At 45.5% G+C, this 23,821-nt stretch overlaps 1 protein-coding gene across 4 annotated transcripts in view; it reads right to left on the bottom strand.

Annotated features, from left to right (window-relative positions):
* RARB (retinoic acid receptor beta) overlaps positions 1 to 23,821 on the bottom strand; it is a 339,233-nt gene that overhangs the window by 111,678 nt on the left and 203,734 nt on the right. For 3 of the 4 annotated variants that reach the window (XM_040963682.1, XM_040963689.1, XM_040963696.1), the window contains exon 2: positions 8,376 to 8,524. In XM_040963682.1, the coding sequence (XP_040819616.1) occupies positions 8,376 to 8,524 (149 nt within the window). Of the gene's footprint in view, positions 1 to 8,375; positions 8,525 to 10,641; positions 10,667 to 23,821 lie in introns of those variants that run through there. The other variant, XM_040963707.1, reaches the window with a different exon arrangement.

Here is a 23,821-nt window from a genome sequence, read left to right as displayed (position 1 = left end):
CACAGCCTGGAGGAGACCAAAGACCCCATAAGAAGTGAGTTCTTACATTATTGTTTTAATTCATGAATTTGAGAAATGCAAAGAAACTGAGAAAGAGAGCTCTTGCCTACTGATTCATTCCCCAACTTGCAATGACTGGGAACTCCATCCAGGTCTCCCACGTGGGTGGCCACCACTCCTGCCTCCCTGGGTACACATTAGCAGGAAGCTGGAGTGAGAAACCTCAGCCCCGCATGGACCCTGGGAAGGAAGACACGGGTGAAAGGACAGCTAATATCTTCAAATGTCTGCAATGCCTTCATTGCTACCCTAGCGCTTACCAAAACAATGTCAACAAAACAGTGTCCATTTCGCCTCAGGTTTCCTTGCAGGCTGTTTCAATCCAAGTCCCTCTGTCTTCCAGCCCCACCAGCATTCATGGCCTGGAATGTTTCCTGTCTTGCTGTAGAAAATGCTGACACGTCGGAGCACGGGCCTGCCTATACTGAACCTTCCTCTGTGCTCAGCAAGCCCTCCCTGCCACCATGCCAGCTGAGTGCACAAGCGCCGTCTCCACCCAACCTTCGTGCGTGTACCCGCTGTGTTTATATTCTACAGGCATCCCAGGCACTGGGCCACTGAATGGGGAATGAAATACCTAAAAACATTTTGTTTTTGTTTGAATCCAAAAAGCAGTCTCCAAAGACTGAAGGAATAAAACAACTTTCCTGCTCTGGGCTGAAGACCGCAATCGAAACAGTAACGTGGGCCCATGAGAGCGCGCTAACCCAGTGTGATTCAAGAACCAGCATGATGGATGTGAGGCAGGCTCCACACAGCCCATGCCACGCTTCCATTTCGGTCTATCCTTAGGGCTTAGTACTGCAGCACACCCTTAAACAAAAGCCATCATTAGGAGGAGGCAAAGCCCAAGCATTCTCTAAACAATGCATAATGTTTGTGTCTATCCCTACTACTGAGTGAGGGGAAAAAAAAACGCTGTCGCTTTAAGGACCTTGGTCAAACAAAATTACTAGGCACATTGATCGTATTTCATAGAAGCTCTAAAATTAAGTGCAGACATTCATCTTCCCGATTGCAAAACTCCATGTGACTGAATATTCTACATGCTGTGGGCCAGGAGAGCCCAGCCCAACAGCTCAACAACATTGTGGAGATGAGGGCCTAGGCAAACAAACAAACAGAAAAACTGGACAGATTTAGCCCTGGGGGAGAGGGGAGACTGGTGGAGTTTGGACTGGTAATGGTTGCTTTAAATAGAAGGCTACCAGCATGACCTTCCTAACTATTTCCTCTGTGTCTCTGCTGGACAGAGCGGCCATGGGGCTGCACCAGCCTGGCCTAGGAGCTGCCGCAGCGTGGGCTGGGCTGTGGCTCCCAGATGAGAGGTTTCTTCCCTTCCGTGATGAGGTGGTGAGAACAAGGACCAAGCCATCGCTGGGACGCCATCTGTGTGGGACTTCAGTCTGACCATGGTTAGGAGAGAGGACTACAGAGGCTCATCTAGTTTCTTTAAAATGTTTCTTGCAAAATTATCATCGCTTTTAGAAATGAGATAGTACACCAAGGGATCTTTTTCTTTGTTTTTGCAGTTTTCTGAAAGATGGATGGACTAGCTGGTTGATCAATCTGCAAGGCAGAGTGGAAAAGAGGCAAGAAAAGATAGAGATCTTTCATCAGCTGGCTTCCTCTCAAAATGGCCCCAACAGCCAGGACTGGATGAAACTAAAGCCAGAACTCCATCAGGGTCTCCCAAATAAGTGACAAGGACCCACGTCCCTGGACCATCACCCACTGCTTTGCATAGAACAAGGTTCAAAACTTGTGGATTTGCATTTATTCTATACATTTGCTGAGGTCCAGGGAAGTGGATGGACATAGTCAGGAGAGAGTACCTTTGAATATGTCCAAAAATGTTTGATTTCTTTTCTGGAATGCTATTACAAATATGGCTGGTTTCTTGTTAGAAATGACATCGTAACTGATCCCCACAATCCAGGTGAAGAGCCATCGGCCATTCTTTGTAGTTGCTTTTCTTTCTTTTTTTTTTTTGTAAGTGTTTATAGGCTGGTCCTTGTACTAGACAAGCTATTACTTTGTTGTGTTCACTGTTGCAGCTCCAGCACCTGGCACAGGCTCTGGATCTTACTAGAAGGTCAACAAGCAGATGGTGCAGAATAAGCACGTGGTGGATATAGTCTTCAGAGGATTCTTGCCTATAAAGCTAATGAAGAGAAGGCAGGATCTGGCTATTCGGTAGCACTCACTCACAGTTTACCCTTGTGAAGGTCACTTGGCCACGGAAGGGGTGAAGTCTATGACACCCTCACTGAATCTAGGCACAGCCATGTCGATTTGGCTGGTGGGAAACTAACTAACAGGATACAAGCAGAGTTAAAAAGCATTTGCACATCTCTCATGATGGGAACCTGTCCACCACCATGTAAATAAGCCCAGACTAGGTTAATGGTGAATATCCAGACATGACCTGCCTAGAATTTTTCAAACATAGCAAGTGTCCACTGTTATCAGTCAAATTACATTTACGTTATTAAGCAGGAAAGACTAAGTTACACTGCTACTAACAAATGCACCCACAGAATCTACTCATTTCACAAACCTCTCCAAGGTGGGGGAAATTGGGCAATTACAGAAAAATCAGTAATTTCTCTGACTCTGGGTGATGAGCAAGTGGGAAGTGAGTATGGCTGAAGGTTGGAGAATGATCAGTAAGGGAGAGCGGTCTCAAACATTGTCAGATCACAGAGTCCGCGGCAGGCACAGGTGCAATTTCAGCCCTACTATCCTCCCAAACCAACAGGCCCGCCTCCTGGGACCAGCAGCTGAGTGTGAAAAACTGTACAAAGGAATATGCCACCCCATTGCACAGTAGGAGCCAGGGGATAAGAGCCCAAGGGCCAAATTCGACCCACCACTTGCTTTAATAAATCAAGTTTTCTGGAACTTAGTGATGTCCATTCTAAGATGTCTTTGGCTCCCTTCCAGCTACACTGGCTGAGACTACACAGCTTGACATTTGCAGAAACAAATCACCAATCCCCACATGAGGACCACCTAGGAAGGCTGCATGGAAGGGTAGATCTTAAACCTGAGTTGTTACTGCTTTTTTTTCTTTTGAAAGGCTGAGAGAGAGAGAGAGTGAGAGCATAGCCATGTGCTGATTCACTTCCCTGAAGGCCTGCCATAGCCAGGGCCAGGCCAGGTTGAAACCAGGAGCTAGAATTCCATCCAGGTCTCCCACATGCGTGGCAAGGAGTGAAGTCGTTAAGCCAACATCTACTGTGTTACAGGATGCACACTGACAGTAAGCTGGAATTGGAGATGGAGCCAGGCACTCTGACATGCAGGAGCCCCAAGGCAAATGCCCACACCTTAATGTGAGCCTTGAAGGAAGGAGACAGTGTATACATTGGTGTAAGGGAATGGAGAACTGCAGAATGAACATTGCAGGAAGCATACTAAGATTATAACTGATGTTGTATCATTAGGTACAAAGTCATAGTAACTCAAAGGCAACATAAACAACAACCAAACACATACGTCATGTACAATGCACCAGTTACTATTCCCTTTGTTTCATATATAGTGGCTCATTTTAATCACAGTTCTGAGGTTCAAGAATATAGTCCCAGCTCGCACAAAAGGCCAAGAGTCGGTATCACAATACAACGGATGACATCATGGTAGGAATACCATGAAGGAGCGATCCTACCACCAGGCAGGAAGCCAGAGGTGAGGGTCCCAGAAACACCCTAATCCCTCCAATGGCAGTGATCACAATGACCTGCAACACTTCAAGAGATTTCATCTCCCAATGGTTCCACATCTGCTTCCAGCATTGGCACACTGGTTACACACTTTTCCCAAAATGGCCCTGGGCGTTGGAAGGGGCACCTGCAAACCACATTGAAACCACTCGTCTGCTACACTGGCAAGCAGTTTAGCTGAAATTCATCATTCCATCAGAGCTACAAAATGGATCATGGGTGGGTGCTGTGGTACAGTGGGTTAAACTGTGGCACAGGATATCCACAACCCATGTCCCTGTCCCTGGGACACAGTCTTGGTTACTCTGCTCTGAGTAGCTCCCACTGGTGTAGACAGCAGGCAGCAGATGGCTCAAGTACTTGACTCCCTGCACCCACTTGGGTGATCTGAATGGAGTTGCTGGTTCCTGGTTTCAGCCTGTCTCCTGCAGGTTTAGGGAGAGAACCAGCAGATGTAAGATTCCTTTCCTTTCATTTTTCTCTGCCTCAGTCACTCAACCTTTCAAATGTATCTTTAAAAAAAACCTGGAAATGTATAACATGATTTATTCTAATATTGTACATAAAATTTACCTGTGAACAATGAGACTGCTTCCTATTTTATATTCCTATTTTACTGTTGCTTTATTATTTTATATTGCTAAACCTGCCTGGCTCACCACACCACACCACATGTTCATTTTAACTATTCTTTATAGCCTGCAAAACAAAACAAAACAAAACAAAAGCAGTCATCACTTAGCTGGAAATCCCCTGCAGTGGATGTCCCAAAGGCAGGTTCCGTGGTATGGTTGCCATGGTGACATGAGTCAGAACAGCAGCCACTGACCACTCCTGGACATGGACCTCGACACAGTTGTGAAATTCTAACCATTCCAGGGCTACAGCAGAGGCTGGGCCAGCACCTGGCACTGGGAACGCACCAACCTCTCTTCCACTGAATGATAGTTAGCAACTGTACCCGATGAATGAGCAGCTTTGCTTTTGCAGACAGAGACTGGGTTCTGTGTGGGAGTCTCCCAGCCTACAGCAATGACCTTGTGTGTCCAGCCAAAAGATAGATTAGCTTGTGTAGGTCAACCCAGGAGCCACAATGCACCTGTAAGAAGTCCGACACGGTGTCATGCATGGGGCTCATTGTAAATATCCAATTAAATGTAGGCAGAATTCCAGAAGAGAAACTGCTTCTTGATTCATTATCTAATTATATCACAAGAGAGAGATTCCTAATAAGTAGTCTGCAAAAGGATTAACTTCTCACGCAGTAACAGAGCATAAATTGCGACACCTTTTCTAGGGGGCATTTTAGTGATTTGTATCAAAAGCCTGAAAGATATACAAAGCTATTGACCTGGAAGTTCTGCTACACTAAGAAAATTATCTGAGGAACACCTAGAGACTGCGTACGAAGGCACTACTTCAAACACAGAAACACCGGAAACATTCTAATTACATAACAACGGGAGTAATTAAATAAATTATGATAAAGCCATAAACCACTTCATTCATTAGATAACCATAAAAGCTATCCAGATGTTAAACTTTGGTCATGAAAGGTGATTAAACTTAGAAAACAGATTAAAACCAGCTTGCAACATGAAATCCTCTGCAGGAAGCAAAAGAAAAGAAAAAAAAAATACTGGCCACTTAACCCACAGAAAAACTAAATATTAACAGGAGTTCTCTCCCAGAATAGAATCCTCACAGTGTTTACTGTTTATTCAATAAAATCTCCACTGTACCAGTAACTTTTACATGACAAAATTCAGTTTTTTAAAAGTTGTATTTTTTTTAACTTTGGCTATTGCCTTTAATCTTCTCATATTTTTCAGCTCTGTGGATCACATTATCATTGCACTTTTCTTGCAAGCCAAAATGCAGATGGAATCTTTCAACAAGTGGGGGCCAGGGCAGTCCATGTGCTCACCAGTCTGCACGCAATCTAAAAATGACCAAATTCCATGAATGGTTGGTGACCTCATTTGACCTTGCTTGGTTTTACTGGCTCTGTTAAAAAGATGGGTTGCCCCAAGTCTCCGGCCCATTTAACTGAGTTTCTCAAGGTTGTTTATGATAATACAGGTTTTGTTTTTGTTGGGGTTTTTTCCTCAAAAGAGTCAGAATCCCAAGTTAAAGCAACAGGTCAGAGAATGAGTTGAGTACAGGCTGATTAAAACAGCTTGCACTGTCCAGACTGGACAACAGCTTAACGCGTACGTCCTAGTATCAGCCAGGAGAGCAGACATACCAGGAAACTTCTCTGGCCAGGACGAGGCAGAAACTGGTATGCTGAGTGATAACATGTCCAGATTTCTACAGAAGAGATGACTGAAAGTTCTCTTTAGAAATGAAAGTCTCATTTCATGATTTCCAAGGAGTATTAGAAAATGACATATTTACATATTGCACATCAAATGGACTACATGAACTGGCTTTCTGATGAAGCCTTCTCAAATTTCAGGATCTATTTAATGAGGTTCAACTAAGGGTTACCAATAATAAAGCAGTAATTTCATGCACAAGTGTTTCACTTTTAACTAGCTGTCAACTGGCTGCTCATCACCCTTTTTGACCAACTTCTTAGAAACTTCTGGAAAAAAGGGTATTCCCTGAAAATAACCAACACAGTCCCAAAATCACAGACACATTCCTAAGCAGGACTTGACCTGGAAAAACAACATATACATTTACTGAAATGCTTTGAAAACAAGTGAGAGCCCACATCATCCCTGGGAGCACTGAGTGATGTGTTAGCACCCACTGATACGCTAGACTACACAAAGGCGCTTTGCAGAAAAGCTACAATCCCTGCCCACTTGGTGTGCACGGGCCATCAGAAATGAGGACTGAATTTAACCAGGACTCCCATGTCCTGAGGATTTTGAAGCTCCTCCCACAAAGGTGCTAAGTTAGGTTCTCTGTGGCCAAGTCCAGATTCAGCTTAGGGCCTGACATGGACAACAGAGCATGGTCCAAGGGACAGTGGGCTGCTTCCCAGACTAGATCTTGTGGGCTTCTGTTCTTTTCTGGAGTCCTGTCTCTTTGAATAAGCCAGGGCAAATGTGGCGGGCAGGAGACCCCACGTGGAGGCCTGAGGCTCCTGGCAAACAACGCCCTGCTATCCAGAGCAGCTGAGTCAAGGGGCTACCCTAGAGTGGCTGAGAGATAATGGGAGCATGGCTAGGACCAGATGATTCAGGCTGACACACTGAATCAGAAGCCAACTAGAGAGGCATGGCATTGGGGTGGGCACCACGGCATAGTAGCTGCCACTTGCAATGCCTGCATTCCATATTGCAGTGCCAGCTCTAGTTTTTGGCTGTTCTGCAAATGCACCAGGCACATAAGGCCCAAGGACTTGGACCCCTGCCACCCACATGGGAGATGTGGATGGAGTTCTTAGCTCTTACACTTGACCTGGGTCAGCCCCGGCTCTTGTAGCCACGTGGAGAGTGAAGCAGCAGATGGAAGATCTCTCTCCCCTTCTCTCTGTCCCTCTGCCTTTCAAAAAAAAGTAAACCAATCTTTTTGAAAGTTTATTTTGGTGCAAAATAAAATGGAAATCATGGGGTTTTTTTTCTGGATACATATCAAATACGTTTCCATGAACTTCCTGAAGCCCCTCTCTCCCGATGCTGCCCCCCAATACAGTGAAGAGCACTTACAATAAACCAATGCGAAATACCCTGCAGCCCTTGCAAGGCCGCTGCCTCCTGTTAGCAATCACAAGTGAATCAGGCAGTTTAGATTACAAACAACAGCACCGAGCCAACCAGCCAGAGAGAACTTCAAGAAGCTGTGTATCTAGGGCAGTCTGAGCTCAAGACAGCCATAGTTCCTTTGAGAAATTTTTTATGGATGAGTTGAAAATCTGCCTATGAAGTCATTCTTTGTCTCTTTTCTCCGTTGAAAAACCTCAGAAGCTCTTACACTCAATTAAGCCTGCTGGACTTGATAACAATTGTCTCTCTTGATTCAGGGCAGCCATTTACTCAGTGACACATGTTCAGCCTCCAGAGCTCTCAGGGCAGGCATTTTCAGTCCAACTCCCCTAAATTTATGACCTGCATACAGTAGCAAGTCCTTGCAGGCTGAAAATCACACTGTAATCCAAAGGCCACAGGCTGAACAAACAGGCAGGAGATAAATCCCAATTTCAACCTTGGGTTCCCTGCAAGTTGATTCAGGGTACTGTCAGATTTAAAAATATAAAATAAAATCACAAAGACACCCTATGGCAAAGCAGAGTAATGAGTAGGATGACACTTTTCAGGGCTCCTTTCTGAGTCTTCTCATCTCAACAGCATTGAGCGTGGCAAGATTCTGATGGCCCAACTTCATGGGTGCAAGTTTGAGTTTTCCACTTTAGGTAGTCTTAATGAAGCAAGAGAAACCATCATCCAAGACAACCAAAGCCACCAACCACTGCTGGGAGGTGACATCACAAAAGTCAAAACAAAATAGTCCCCCTGTAAACAAGAATGAGGGGTTGACCTCACAGCAGGTGCATGCAAGAGTGTGTGCGTGCACACACACACACACACACACACACACAGCTCACGGAGGTACTCAGGCACTGGTACTCACCTTACACCCCTCACAGGCGCTGACCCCATAGTGGTAACCTGATGATTTGTCCTGGCAGACGAAGCAGGGCTTATACACGCGAGGGGGAGGAAGCGGAGACGGGGGGCTCGGGACCAGTTCCTCAGAGCTGGTGCTCTGGGTTTCGATGGCTATGAAGGAGAAAACACAAGAAAGATAAAGTGCATTTTAGTTGATGCCTTTTGTGGTTGGTGAGCTGGCATGCCCCGGTCCCCTAGGGCACTGGGAACGCTGGCAGGCAGCAGTGCAGACAGATGCTATTGTCGGCCCGGCAGTGGTACCCTATACCATGGACGTGGTGCCCTACAATTCACACTGTGTTCATGGGGGTCCACCTGCTTCAGCTTCACCAGAGCAGCATGACAGCACTGACTATGACCACCGTCCCCCCACCCTCAGCCCCAGGAAGAACAGAGACTCCAAGGAAGATAGTGGCCCAAGCCTAAAAAGACACAGAGCTAAGGCTCTGCTCATATCAAGTGAGGACACAGCTCAAGTGCTTGCACTGCCGCTGCCTCCCCTGACTTCAAGTGACCTGTGCAAGTAGCTCACTTCACCAAAAGTCACTTTCCTTAGGAAACAAATGAAGACAATGGCCAGAGGAGTCATTCATCAAATATGTGGTAAGGGCCTTCAAAGCGTAGCCGTAACGGACCTCCATGAATAACACTGGGAAGATCTTTGCTATTCGAAAACTGGTCCCTGGACCGGCAGCAACATCACCCTAGAGCCCTTTAGAGAACACGCTATTATGCTCACAACCCAGGCCATAGTGTACAACTGTTTGAGAAACAGAAGGTTACATGAGAGGATGGCATGGAATGGTGCAGCTCACATGGAAGGCACACTGCCCTTCATTCTAGTTTTAAAATGCTTGATTCCCCTCTTCATGATATAATCAGTACAAGGGCACAGAAAATTCACAAGGCTTCTCCTATCCTTACTCTCCAAGGTGATATTCAAAATCAAAGCAGGACCTGGCCCTATTTCTGTCACAGACAAGATATATGTATATATATGTGAATGATGAAAATGTGGACAAGGATGATGGAAAATGGTCAATGTTCTAGAATCTTCCATTCTCCAAATTACTTTACAAAACAGAGTACATTTCCAATAGTAATAAATGCTTATTTGCTAACTACTTATTATTGCCTAGATTATGTATTTTTTAGAAGACTCATTTATTTGAAAAGCAGAGTGACGGAGAGGGAAGAATCAAAGAGATCTTCCATCTAGAGATTCACTCCCTAAAAGGCCACAATTAGCTGAAGCTGAGTCAAGCCAAAGCCGGGAGTAAGGAACTCCACCCAGGATTCCCACATGGGAACAAGCATTTCATTCATCCTCTGATGCTTTCCCAGGTGCATTGGCAGCGAACTGGATTGGAAGCAGAGCAGTTGGCACTTGAGTTGGCATTCACAGGAGCAACACAGGCAGTGGCTTAATCTACCAGACCAGAATGCCAGTCCCTGCCTTACATTTGTACTTGCCATAAAATGTTAATTACAATATACCTGACTAGAGAAAGTGCATTTACATATAATTTTATATTCCATATGCTCCCTTCCCCCCAACATAATCTGAATAGAGCTGAGAAAATTCCAGAATAAACACCCTTGGTTCCAGAACAAAAGGCTCAGACACACAGAGAGTAACCAATAATTCTTCCATGAACATTTGTTTTCCTTTTTCTTTCTCATCTCTAGCACCAAGTGCCCCCTTGAAGCAGGTGAGTGATAAAATTACAAATCAAATAGCTCTCTTATACTCATTTGCTTCCTTTAAAAAGTAATTAATTAGGTCCTTGGAAGAGAAGCAACTCTAATTATAGTATTTTCATAATTCAGAGGAATCTTGGAGTGAATTCATTAGAGTAGTACAGATGCTAGTAGATAAATCTGTTACAGTGTTCTGTGGTTAGAGCCAAGGTATTCAGAATGAAGACATCAATCCTGGAGTGTGTTTCTTCTGGCAAACAGGAAAGCCTTGCTTTGGCTTCTTGCATGGTGACCGCCAGCATCTTGCCCAAGGACTGGCATCAAAGTGTCACTAATCTGATCAGGCCTTAAGTTTTTAGCACAAAGACACTTTTATCTCTGAGCTAATCTGCTCCAAGGAGAGCAAGGGAGTAGTAGCAGCAACAACATCATGAAACAATGTTGCATTCTTTGTCAAAATCTCACAAGTGTGTGTGCCTGCACACACACACACACACACACACACACACACACACACACACTATCGCTCACAGTTCTATCACTCAGAGAATTTCACTGCAAAGGTCTTGGCATGGCTCCTTTCTATGCACAGGAATGTTTTTCCATTGTTTGTTTTCTAAGGTGGAACTAAATTGAGTTGCTTGAGAAGCTCTGTAGCTTGTGATGTCATGAATTTATTTCCTTGTCAATAAACACTTTTCTTGCAAAGCATTCCACCGTGATGAGCATCTTTGTAGCTAACCTGCCTAGGTTTCGGTCTCCTTGGGGAAACTTCTCAGAAGTGGAATTATTAGTTCAAAAGGGATGTTGTTTGCAAGATTTATTTTAGCTTTTAACCCATGATGATAAACGGACTCTGAGCAAGGCTTGTCAATTTGCAGACCTCACATCAGCATAACTGAGCCCTGCCCTTCAGGCCTCCTAAATCTACTGGTGCAATGTGTGTTTCTACTTTCACATGCGTGTATCTCACCAACCACCATCAACCACCATCGAGAGCAGAGCTGTCACCTGCAGGGCCCCTTTCAGGAAAGCCTGTTGGGAGAGTGGAGTTTTAAGCTATTGAGTAGAATAGCTAACCAGACTTGTCTAGGAAAGTCGTAAATAGAATTCTCCTGAGTCTGACTTTGGCTGCATTTCGAAAGTGGGTGGTCATTTCTACAAATATGTCGCTTCAAACACTGGCACTGAAGGGAGCTCAGCTTGTCACCCTCCACACAGTAGAAGCACCACGGTACCTCCTGAAGACCTAAGACACTTGGAGCAAAGCACATGTGAAACAACAGAAGCCTACTGGATGTCAAAACTCTCCAACTCTTTGACAAAGGTCGGGAAACATCTTTTTCTGTGGATAAGAGTCCTTTGTAACACAGGCAGGAGTCAAGGAGGGTTTTCTGGCTTCAGGCAACCACATGAAGCCAAGATCCACAGTTACAACCTGAGCCTGGCATCAGTACAAAAGACCCCTACAGCCTCTTTCATTTGGGCAAGAGCAAAAATATATGGTAGCAAATTCATTAGAGTTTTTTTTTTTTCTTTTCTGGGAAAGAGACAGAGAGACCAAATGGCTGGGGCTATGGGAGGCCAAGGCATGAGCCTAGAATTCCAGTCAGGTATCCCATGTGGGTACAGGGAGCCTAAAGACTTGAACCATCATGCATTACTTTCCCAGGCACATAACAGGAAGCTGGAACAGAAGTGGAACAACTGGGACAAAAGTCATTGTTCAAATGGGATGCCAGCATCACAGGCAGCCGCTGTGCCACAAGGCTGACCCCTCTCCTCTTCCCTTGCTATTCCCACACCCAACAGAGACAGTGGGAGACAAGGGCGGGAGACAGTTCAGCATGGCGCCCCTCCCACAGGGTCTTTTTGGTATTTAAGGTAGAAACAGAAGTGGACCATTGATTGGTTCACTATCATCCTGCGCAAATCAATAATCTATTAGTCCTTTTAAGTGACAGTGAAATTCATCAAATGCCCTGCAGAGGCTTCAAATATTTTGTTCTTTACTCCAGACAAGCAGAATCAGCTTATGAAATGATAAAAAATTTTTGCCTGCAAACTCTGCTGGCTCAGCAGACAATGTGTTCCATATTAGCTCATTCAGCGATCTCAAGCAAGCCAAAGAATCCCCAGTTCAGAGACTTGTCCAGAGGGGGAAAGAAGCCTGTCTCATTCTACACAACCATGGCTCTGCAGCCGATACCAACATGAGTTCAGCATGGGGACGCAGGCTCTAAGCTTTTCGTCTCCTTTCTGTATTTCCTTGCTCTGTTAGCGACTTAAGTCTGCGCAGTTTGTTGACTGTGACCCTGACAAGCCTATGCCTCCTCTGATGCAGCATCCGAAGTGCTGAGCAGATGGGCTTCCCTGCTTAGTCAGGACATGGAGAGTCAGAGGAACTTCTGCTATCAGCCTGAGATGGATGCTTGGCTCCGTGGGTTCCTGGCCTGAGCACAGTCAGCACCAGAGATGCTGAAATGGCTTCTCTGGTCTGTGTGTACGCATGAGCATGCACACGCATGCACACACACACACTCACACTCACTCAATGAGCAGGAAGCCATACAGAAAACAGGCACCAAGCTGCACCTTCACAAGCTTGCACGCAGATCACTGTCACCAAGGAAGACAAAGACCCCCACTTCCCCGCCACTCTGCACAATTAGTCATGGGACTTGTTTGTAAATCTTTGCTCTGTCAAAGGCAGTCCGGTCCAGCAGCACAAGGCTTATGAGTAGGGAGGGAGGCTTTTGCTCTGAACTCAGTATTTTCAGGACCAGCACAGCGGCAGTGGCATAACATAATGAGCCTCAGCTTGTGGTGCCTATGTGCCATAGGGTCATTGGTTCTAGTCCCGGCTGCTCCACTTCCAATCCAGCTCCCAGTTTATGGCCTGGGAAACCAGGAGAGGATGCATTATGATCTTGGGACTCTGCATGTGCATAGGAGACCTGGAGGAAACTCTTGGCTCCTGGCTTCAGACCAGCTCAGCTCTAACCATTGCAGCCATTTGGGGAGTGAACTAGCAGATGGAAGATCTCTCCGTAAAATCTGTCTTTCAAGTAAAAATAAAGTAGATCTTTAGATGTTTTCAGACTTTCTTGGGTACAGGACCATTTCTGACTTTCTTATTAACCCTGCCTCTACACTTGACTTGAAAAAAATTCTAGAAAATTGAATTTCTAAAGTCAATGGAACTAAGGAAAAACAAAGAGTACACAAGCTCTTTTAAAAAGCAGATATCACAGACATGAACTTATAAACCTACTGTGTCCAACTGCTGTTGCATTTCTGAACACACGCTCTCCTTGCCTACAGCCAGCACTGAGAAGCTGTGTTCAAATTCACCGGGTGTTTGTGCACAAAAGAAAAATAAAGCAGCCGCAAAATCTCCCCAGATGGGAATGACACACACAGGGGCAAAACGGCAGGCGGGGGGCGGGGGGGGCGGAGCTTCTTGGGCCCCAAAATAAAAGTCAAAAAGAAAGAAAAAAGTTACTGCTGATGCCTGGGAAGAGGAGGCCGGGGCATTCACAAACTAAACTCACCTGAGAAAACACCCTATAAATGTCCCTGTTGTTACAACACACCTGAGTGTCACTTAAACACACAGAAAGGTTCCAACAATAGCTCCCTTCACAATTCCTCAGATGCTTGGCATTTTTCTAAAGGTTAGATTAAGTCGCAGATAACGTTTTTAAGAATGCTCAGTATATTTTCTTTCTTTCTTTCTTTACTCTTTGTGAGAGCTAATTTATGGCTGGCTAGCCCGTGTTGACAGATTTCAGGATTTTGTGTTGCACCTGATTAGAGGCAGGCAATATGACAGTCCTGCCTTCTTACTGGAACCTTCCATGATTAAGACAGTATTTTATACGGCACTCTCTGGGCAACTGAACCTTAAAAAAGAAAAGGAATTGTAAAGTGAAAGGCATTTCCTGCATAGCCCCGGGGGGATTTTGAGCCCAGGGTTTCCAGGGTCCCATTGGGCAGCAGTAATTTCAGCTAATTAAAGGAGAATTGCAAAGTGTTGCACTTGGTCAAAACATTCGCTTGGGCTTCAAGTTCCTTGGCACCAGAGAGCCAGTCTGGATCCCTCCCCTCTTCCTGTTTTCCGTGGATTCATGGCAGAACTGCAAAGCCCGCGGCTCACATACATTAGGGAAAAAGTCAAAGGAAACGCTAAAGTTCAACCAAAGTACAAGTAATTAGAACCAGATTTTTCGCGGCTCGCTGCGCGCATGCGTGCGCACATGCACGTGTAGACATTTTATTAAAGTGTAATTTACACACCTCCCACGTTTGAGTGGCAGGACTGGAGTTGGAAGGGGCGGGGAGCTCAGGACTGCAGCCTCTTCCCGAGGGGGAGTCTGTTTTGAATCCGCTTTCAGAAGCGGCTTGTTTCCACTTACATGGGGTTTGCCAGTCTGGGAACTGCATTCTGAAATTAGGTAATTGCTGAACAGGAAAAGCTCTGCCTTGCCATCATTTTCCCTCACCTTACTGCTGGCTTTGTTTTTATGAAGCCGCTCCAAGATGAGTCTGGGTTTTGGGGCAGGAGAGGGAGGGGACAGAGAGGAGTGAAAGAAAACATCGTGTTCGGGCTCTGACAGTCCTGACTCAGTAACCTGCCCATGACCCTGACAGAGTGTGTGTTTGCCCGGGTCACCAGGGATCCTGGCCGAGGGCTGGAGCGGTTTATGAGAATCCCTGCTATTCTGACCACACAGGCAACAGGTGCTGAACACAGGGCGGGGGAGGAGGGGAGTGGCCCTGAGAAGCCTGATTTTTGAATGCTGATCCAGGACAGGCAGCCAACCGCCTGGGCACTTTTGGGGAACCTATAAAAATGCAGTATCTCAACGCCACCCAGACATGCAGACACAGAATGCACGCACTAACCAAGCCCCCTAGGCACGTGTTAAGAGACACTCTGAGGTACCAGTGTCTTGGCCGCCCCTACAAATCTCAAACATTTTTGCTGAGTCAATCTGGCCTGGGAACCTCTTCAGCTTCTCCTTGCAAGCGTTCCTGGTAAACACTCCAACTCTTTAAGTACTTAATACGCTAGGATCTTTAGGCTGTGTGTGCCTGGGCTCTCCTGAAATCACTCTGGGTTTTTTCCCACGCACTGTGGCTTTTAGCTGGCAGTAGATTCCAGCGAGCACCGGAAGAACTGGATCTTACAATGACTACTATTTACCCAGCACTTACCACTCTGCTTGGGCCCCTGCTAAGTGCTCATTAACTCCATGCCATCTCCCAAAAATCTTGGGAAAAGTAGTTGCCACTCAGCACTTCAGAATTAGCGGATTTAAAAACACAATGTTTTCGACCATTACCAATGAGACTGAAACGACTTTATATCTACAACTATGATTTCACTAAAAACCACCAGCTCTTTTTTTTGTTTTGTTTTTCCAAAGACTTATTTATTGGAATGGCAGAGCACTAGAGAAAGGCTCTTCAAGTCTGCTGACTCATTCCCCAATGACAACAGCCAGGTCTCGGCTGGGCGGGAGGTCTCCCATATTGTGTGGCAAGAACCTAAATTCTTGGGCCACTATCTGAAGCCTTCCCAGGTGCGTTAAACGAGAAGCCCCATGGCCAGGACTCCGCTGTCTGACCTGCGTTCATGTGGGACGCTGGTGTGGCAGGCAGTGGCTTAGTCGCCACACTACACAACACCCCTGCCCCGCCATATCTTTGCAGCGTCTCATTTTCCATCTCATGTATGGTGGGTGCCTGGTTTTCCAGTGGTCAGGCCCACTTACACAACCCCGAGGACTGCACACCTGTGTGACTCTGTGATTCTAATTTTCCAAACACTCTACTGATTCAAGATACAGATTCACTCAGCCAGACAGTTTGGGCCTTTTACAGAGGCTCCAGACCTGCTCATGAGGCTGTGTTACAGCCGCACCTCTCTGGGCTCCCAGCCAGCGTGCGCCGTTACTCCCGAGGCTGACTTTTATCATGAGAAGTGCTGTCATATTTTCATAAGGGACCCTGACACATTCAGCACCCACATTTCATTTTTATAATGGCTGTTCTTGCTTCAAGGAACATATTCAGAAATTATCTCATAGTTGTTTTGTGTGACATTTTAAACAGACGATGCTTATCATTATTTGCTAGGACATACTAAGATAGCATACGACAGGGTTCCAATAAATTCTCTTAAAATCACTTAACACGCCGACACATCTAACTGCTTGTTAATGATCTGAACCGGGGGGCATCAGAAAGGGAAGTGCATCCTGTGAGTAAATGCTGGATCAGTTCTCAGGAGTCAAGTGCAGAGGAAGCTAATTGCATTGCAATATTAAGGTCCCCATGAGGAGTTTATCTCAACAGCAAATGATTCCATTGCTCATTGGACTTCCAAGCAGGACTGCCATATTTTTGTAAAGCAATGATCACACTAACAAATGGCATTCTTTCATACCTATTCAGGTTGCCTGCGTGCAAAGTGGATTAAGACATTAGCGTTAGGATGGATATCATTTCAGCCATACACTTTTTTACTTGTGTGCTTATCTGAAAACCAGGTTAATAGCGGCTTTGCAGGAAAGCAATGGGAAGATGTTGCCAATCTCCTAAGACAGGAAGGAGCCGATGCTGTGGTCTAACGCATTACGCCACCAAGTACAATGCACACATGGGATGCCAGTTCAAGTCCAGCTGCTCTGCTTCTGATCTAGCTTTCTGTGGATGCACCTGGGAAAGCAGCAAAGGACAAACCAACTGCTTGGATCCCTAAACCCACGTGGGAGAGCCAGAAGAAGCTCCTGGATTCTGGCTTCAGCCTGGCTTCACCCCAACTATTGCAACCATTTGGGGAGTAAACCAGCAAATGGAAGAATCTCTTAACTCTGCCTTTCAAGTAAGTATAAAAATAAATAAAAATTTAACAGCAACAAAGGAGACAGCCCTGAACTTACACATTGTCACTTATCTTGCAGCCCCTTCAGATTTGAGACTTCCAGATGGATTACATAAGAACCTAGCCAAACTCCTTATCCTCAACAAAACAATGTTGGTTACAAAAATGCTGTGCAGTCTTATCATTGATATTGCAAACATCCTAAAAGTTACAAAAATAACTGAAACTAGTATAAAACTTACTCATTGGGTTTTCTTTGTTCTTAATAGAAAGGCCTGTTATGAGCCAATATAAAACAGTGGGGAGAAGTTCATGACAAGTTCATGGTTCCTATTGTCAGCTGCACCTCAAGTTGAATCCTCCTCTACCACTTACTAATTTAACATCCACAGAATTTCTGTTATGTATATGAGCTCGGGTATTTCCCTCTTGTAAATGTAGAATGTCCCAAAAGCCCTGTTAGCAAAAGGGAGATTTGCAATGTCTGGACCATACCTGGAATGTAACAAGTGCTCTATGAATAATACCCAGTTCCTACCTTCCTTCAATCTTGCCCTCTACCCACAAATGTAGTTCCCTCCCATCGTTCTGAATCGAGCTCACTCAGAGGTTTTTAGCTAATGCTGACTTTTTTTTCCCCCCCAACTTGAGATGACTTTTATAATATCTGGAACCATCTAGGATTCTTATCATTGAGGGTTGCTACAGGACACTGCAGAACATCTCACAGTATGCTGGGCCACTCCCACCTTGCTGAAGAATAACCTGGTCCAGCTTACATACAAAAACCCTGGGCCAGGGCAAGGATGGTGCTCATGAGGGGATGCTCCGAGCAAATAGCAGGGACCACACACACAGCCTCAGGGCAGCAGGGCTGCCCAGTCCAGGAAGGCAGGAGGGAGGGCCTCCATTCCAGTCCTGCCTCATGCAGGAGCTGCTGTTGTCTGCTCCACAAAGGGGAGATTACAGCACACGTTCTGCACTTCAGCGTCAATGCTTTGTCAACTAGAAAACGTACAAAGCAATAAATTCGTGCCTAAGGCTTTATGATTATGCTGTCTTGGGGAAAGTGGATTTCTCAATAAGCTTTGGGGCTGGCTGTAGAACTCCCAGCACAAACCAAAACTTACCAATGCCCCAGTTCCTAATATAGAATGGCAACATATTAGCATGAAAGCAAGCCACACATATCCTCCTGTAAACTTCAGTCTTCTCCAAATTGCTTAGAATATGTAAAGGCAATGTGTATGCAAGTAGATATGGCTTAGGGAAAATAACAAAAAGCAGTTTAATTGCTTTTTCAAATAGAGTTGCAGTTCTTTTTTTTTTTTTTTGAGCATTCCCAATCCAAGGATGGTTGAATCCTTGAAACATGCAGATATTAGGGAAATACATACACATCTCAAAAGTCTTATCAAACTATAACCTTACAATAATACCAAGAGCTTCCATTTACAAAGCCTGTACTATACACTGCTGACCCCTCTCCAATTCTGTACTACTCATTTGACAGCTACCTGTATTAATTCACTGGATCCCCTTACTGATGCTATCAAATGGCTAGCTTTAATATTTCTTTTTTTTTTTCTTCTTTTTTTTTTTATTGTTGCTTACACTGTATTATGTAGTACAGTTTTATAGGCGCTGGGGATTCCCCCCACCCCTCCCCATATCCCTCCCCCCATGGTGGATTCCTCCACCTTGCTGCATAACCATAGTTCAAGTTCAGTTGAGATTCATTGCTTGCAAACACATGCCTTAGCTTTAATATTTCTTTATAAAGGGCCACAAACCAGAGGCACAAAGTGTACAGGTAACTTGCTCATACAGCGGGAGAATGATGAGGTGCATTTAAAGGCAAATGATTCTAGAGCTAAGATCCTACTCAGGTGTTGAGTGAACGCTGACCCTGGCAGCAGCTTTTACAGAGTATGGCTAAGTGAGATGGACAGACACACACTTGCATACAGAGCTGTGCCAGCATAAAGATATGAAGCACAACTGGAAAATGGAGAAGAAAACAGCAAAGACGACATAAATCATGCCCTTTTGTCTTTCCAGACAGAGCAATAAAGTAGGAAAGTCCCCTCAAAGGCAACACAGGAATTACGAGGCAAATATACAACCACTGCCCCTTCCCTCCTCCTCCCGGTCAGGCCAGCAGCCCCAGGCAGGGAGAGTGGCGGTAGGGGAACCACAGTGCCAAAAGCCTTTGGCGCTGACCCACAGGGGTGTGGCTGAGCACTGGGAGGAGCTGCACAACTTCCGGGCTTTCTCTGGAGGTGGGGACGAGCCTGGGGACTTGCCACCCCTCCACTGGCTCTGGCCCTCTCTCTCTCTCTCTCTCTCTCTCTCTCTCGCCTGAAGACCAGATACACTCACTGAAGCAAACTTCTGGGCACAAGATTGACATTCCCATGCAGATTTCTCAAGCCCTGTTCTAAGAGGGGCTGGACTCCATGTTCTCAAGAAGACAAAGGTGGGTGGGGGAGGGGCAGGACAGTGACTAGCCTGCCCCCCCAGGTGACCAATGAGCAAATCCTGCTGTTGCAGGAATCAGGCACAATAGCTCAGCTTACAAGCGTGCACTCAGCAGCACAGCATCTGCAATGATGTTCCAGTGTCTGCACTGAACTGCTCAGAACCTAGAAACGCTATGACATCACTGGTCAACTATTCTGTCACAACTTTCTTGATCTGAGAAACTTTTGAGAAGCTTTGGTTTTAATTTCCTAATCAAATTGTTACAGCAAACTTGAAAAGATAATTTGAAGGAATTTTTTTGGGCCAACTTCTAAGGCTCAGGCCTTTTTTTGGGGGGTGGGAGTGAGGTTAGTACTTCCAAATCTTATCCTTACAGATAAGCTGATGGAAGCATTGGTTAAAAGTATAAACTCTCGGGCCCAGCGTGGTAGCCTAGCAGCTAAAGTCCTCACCTTGCATGCACTGGGATCCTATATGAGTGCCAGTTCTAATCCCAGTGGCCCTGCTTCCCATCCAGCTCCCTGCTTGTGGCATGTGAAAGCAGCTGAGGACAGCCCAAAGCCTTGGGACCCTACACCTGCATGGGAGACCTGGAAGAGGCTCCAGGCTCCTGGCTTCGGATTGGCTCAGTTCCAGATGTTGTGGCTCCTTGGGGAGTAAATCAGTGAATGGAAGATCTCTGTCTTTCCTCCTCTCTATATATCTGACTTTCCAATAAAAAAATAAAGTAAATTTTAAAACAGAAGAAGAAAAGAAAAGGAGAAAAGAATAGACTCTTGAGCCAGCCAGCCTTCCTGGATTCAAATCCTGACCCTGCTACCTAGCGGTCCTGTGACTTTGGGCAAGCTATGTAGCTTCTCTGGGGCCCAGTTCCCCTTGTATAAAATGACAGCACATCACTCAGAGTACGCATGAACAAAAAGCAGTACATCACTGCACAGCACTGGTCATAGGGCCTGCCGAGCAGTCAGTGCTACCACAATGCCAGTGCTGGTGAATTGCATGCCCTTACCCTGCCTGTCTTCCCATGCCTCAGCCTCACATCTTAATGGGTTGGTCTTCACTTTCGTTCTCCCTGCCTAAATCATTTTCCTCCTGAGAGATTCTCCACAAGCCGATGAGAGTCAGTTGTCCAGGCCCTCGGCACTGACACCCAACATCCAGATATGTAACAAAGCACTCACTTCTGCCCCTAAAACTGTTTTTTTTTTTTTGAATCTGTAGATTTTTGTCTGTTAGGATCCTAGCGGCTGGCATCTGGAGCAGTGGCTTAAACCACTGTTTGTGATGCCAGAATCCCATTTAGTGGTACTAATTCATGTCCCAGCTGCTTCACTTCTGACCCCGCTCCCTGCTAATGTGCCTGCAAAGGCAGTGGAAGGTGACCCAACTGCTTGGGTCTCTGCAACCATTTCAGAAACCAGAATGCAATTCCTTGCCCCTGGCTTTGGCCTGGCCCACCCATGGCTACTGCGGCTAGTTGGGGAATGACTCAGCAGCTGGAAGATCTGTTTTCTCAGGGGCTCTGCCTTTCAAAGAAGCTATTTATTTATTTATTTATTTAGAAAAGCAGATTTACAGAGAAAAGGAGAAAGTTTTTCCATCTCCTGGTTCACTCCCCAAATGGCTGCAACAGCCAGAGCTGAGCTGATCTGAAGCCAGGAGCTTCTTCCAGGTCTCCCATGCGGGTGCAGGGTCCCAAGGCTTTAGTCAATCCTCCACTGCTTACCCAGGCCACAAGCAGGAAGCTGAAAGGGAAGTGGAGCAGCTGGAACATAAACTAGCATCCGTACGGGATATCAGCTACACAGGTTGGAGAATTAGCTTGTTGAGCCATGGTGCCAGCCCATAAATATATCTTTTAAAAAAATCTATTTTAACCTTTGTGAGCCATGGAAATCCTGTCACAGTAGCTCAACTCTGCTGCTGTAATGTGAAAGCAGCCATGAACATCATGTAAATGGATAGGTGTGGCACATTCTGATAAAACTTTATTTGCAAAATCCAGCTGGGGACCAGATTTGGCTCAGGTTGTTGATCCTCTGCTATACGGTAAAGGAAATGAAAACTATGTCATCTTATGTGACTGCACATGTTATTACAAAATTCATGCTTTCCCTCATTTCCAGGCTAAAGCCAGGGTATGAAAGCCATATGTCACAGCGATGTGCAGTGTTTTAGAGACCAACACTATGGCATGTTGTAAAAGCTATATGCTTTCTTCCACACTAACCTCATGTATACATTTTTATTACTTATGGAGGTCAGTATGTCTGCCATAAATACACTTTAAAATTCCTTCCTATATATTCTATCTACTGGGATTATTTATCATGCCTTGTTCCCTGGCCTGGAGCCAAATAGAATATGGGAGTTTTAATACCTTAATCCATTACATGGATTTTTTTAGAGCTCCATAAGACAAAATAAAATGTACTCTCATGGTCATCTATGCAATAAACCTGATATGTCACTTAATATTTCATATCCTATTTTATATTTCATTTATGACTGTTTTCAGTTTTCAACATGCAAAGTGACACAATGTCACCCACCTTTGTCCACCGATTCTGTTTCGTTTTGAGAGCTTCTAACAATTTAAATATAGTAAATCTCACTGTGGACCCTGAGTGGTGCTTATTAGTGTTCTCCACCATTCCGAAGCTTTAAGATAACCGCCCAACGACATAAGCCAGTGTAAGGCAGTGTAGTGAACCAGTCATATCTATTTTTATGAGGTATGTTACCTTGTTTTGGAAAAGAAGGCTGTATTTCCTTAGCAGTCAGGACAGGAGTACTAGTCTCCCAAGCTAGCCAGCTCAATGAGCCCCACCTCCTGTGATACAACGGGTCTTGTCTTTCTCAAATTGCTTGTAAAAACCTCACTGATACAGAGCACGCGTGTGAATGCCACCTGCCAATCACCTGCATATTCACTTTCATCCTGAGATATAGCTGTTGGCTTACAGGGCTGTTGCATTTTTATTCGTTCCTCCAGGGTACAAATTGAATTCTCCTTCCCACACTGGACCTTGCAATTCAAAATAATAGCCAAAGACTCACAGGTAATGGACCATAATGCTCACTTGATACTCACTAAGGTAGGGGGTGGCGGGGGAGCTAGATCACTTACTCTGTTACCTTTTGTGAAACATCTGTTTCATGTGAGCCAGTTAAAAGTGCATACATCTGTAAATAATAAGCCTTGTGTGCATATAACTTAATGAATTAGGGCATAAAAAGGAATTGAACAGTAGGGGCACAGCAATTAGAGTAACTGCCCATTTTGTTAAAAATGTATTGTTTTCAGCTTTCACTAGGAAACCCTTTCATTATTCTGTGGCTTCTGAGGCATCCAACCCGCCCTAGCCCCAACTTGCCAGCAAAGCAAACAGGAATTGACTTGGTGCAGGTGGCAAAGGGAAGGACCTGGCCATTGCACAAAGCTGGACTGGGAACTTGCTTTGTTCTACTCAGGAGTTGTGAGGTGGGTCCCTGAACCTTTCCCTCCCTGGGAACTTGCACCTGTACACAGGAAGGAATGATAGGGCCTTTCTCCCAAGGCTATCGGGAGGATTAGATGGCACAGTTCATGGCGAGCTCTTGGCACATAAGCACTCAACAAATATCAGCTATGTTGATACCGACTGCTCCATTTTAATCGAGAATGAATTACAATCTGAAAGCATGAGCGGGCAAAGTTGGGTTTAAGAGTTTCTCTTGAGTGGTATTTTAGCTTTAATTTTATTTCCTTTCTTCACACTCTTCCCAGACATGGATAAAAAAAAAAGTAGAGGTCCTGTGGAGAGGTGCGGGGACATGGTTTCTCAGCTGATGTGAAGCACCTCAAAAAAATCTACTTTTAGGACACCCTTGAAAGTACCAGAAGCCCAAGGAAACGTCCCCTTCTGCTATTCTCAGGAAAGCCAGTTTGCAGCTCACATATTTTAAAATTTTATTTAAAAGACAGTGACGAAGACAGAGTGCTCCCTTCTGCTGATCCCTTCCCCCATGCCCCCACCAAGTGCCCACAGCAGCTGGACTGGGCCAGGACCAAGTGAAGAGCTTGAGATTGAGTCTGGGTCTGACCCACAGGCCACAGGGACCCAAGTAGCCGAGTGGTCACCTGCTGCCGCCTAGGGTGAGCGTTAGCAGGAAGCTGGAGGAACAGACTGAGAGCGGACATGAGTATCTCAAGCATCACCTTAAACTGCTAGGTTAAACACCCAGCCCAGCACATCCGCTGCCGTGGACTTGCCATGAGCCACACATTTGGGCCTCCCGTGTCTCGGACAGCCTCTCAGTCTATAGCACGTGTTCTGAGAGACCCA

This window comes from Ochotona curzoniae, unplaced genomic scaffold (genome assembly GCF_017591425.1).
Source record: "Ochotona curzoniae isolate NIBS_2020 unplaced genomic scaffold, NIBS_Ocur_1.0 contig_1302, whole genome shotgun sequence".
NCBI classification, from domain to species: Eukaryota; Metazoa; Chordata; class Mammalia; order Lagomorpha; family Ochotonidae; genus Ochotona; species Ochotona curzoniae.
Note: the sequence above shows the minus strand (reverse complement) of the source record. Positions and strands in the feature narration are given on the sequence as shown.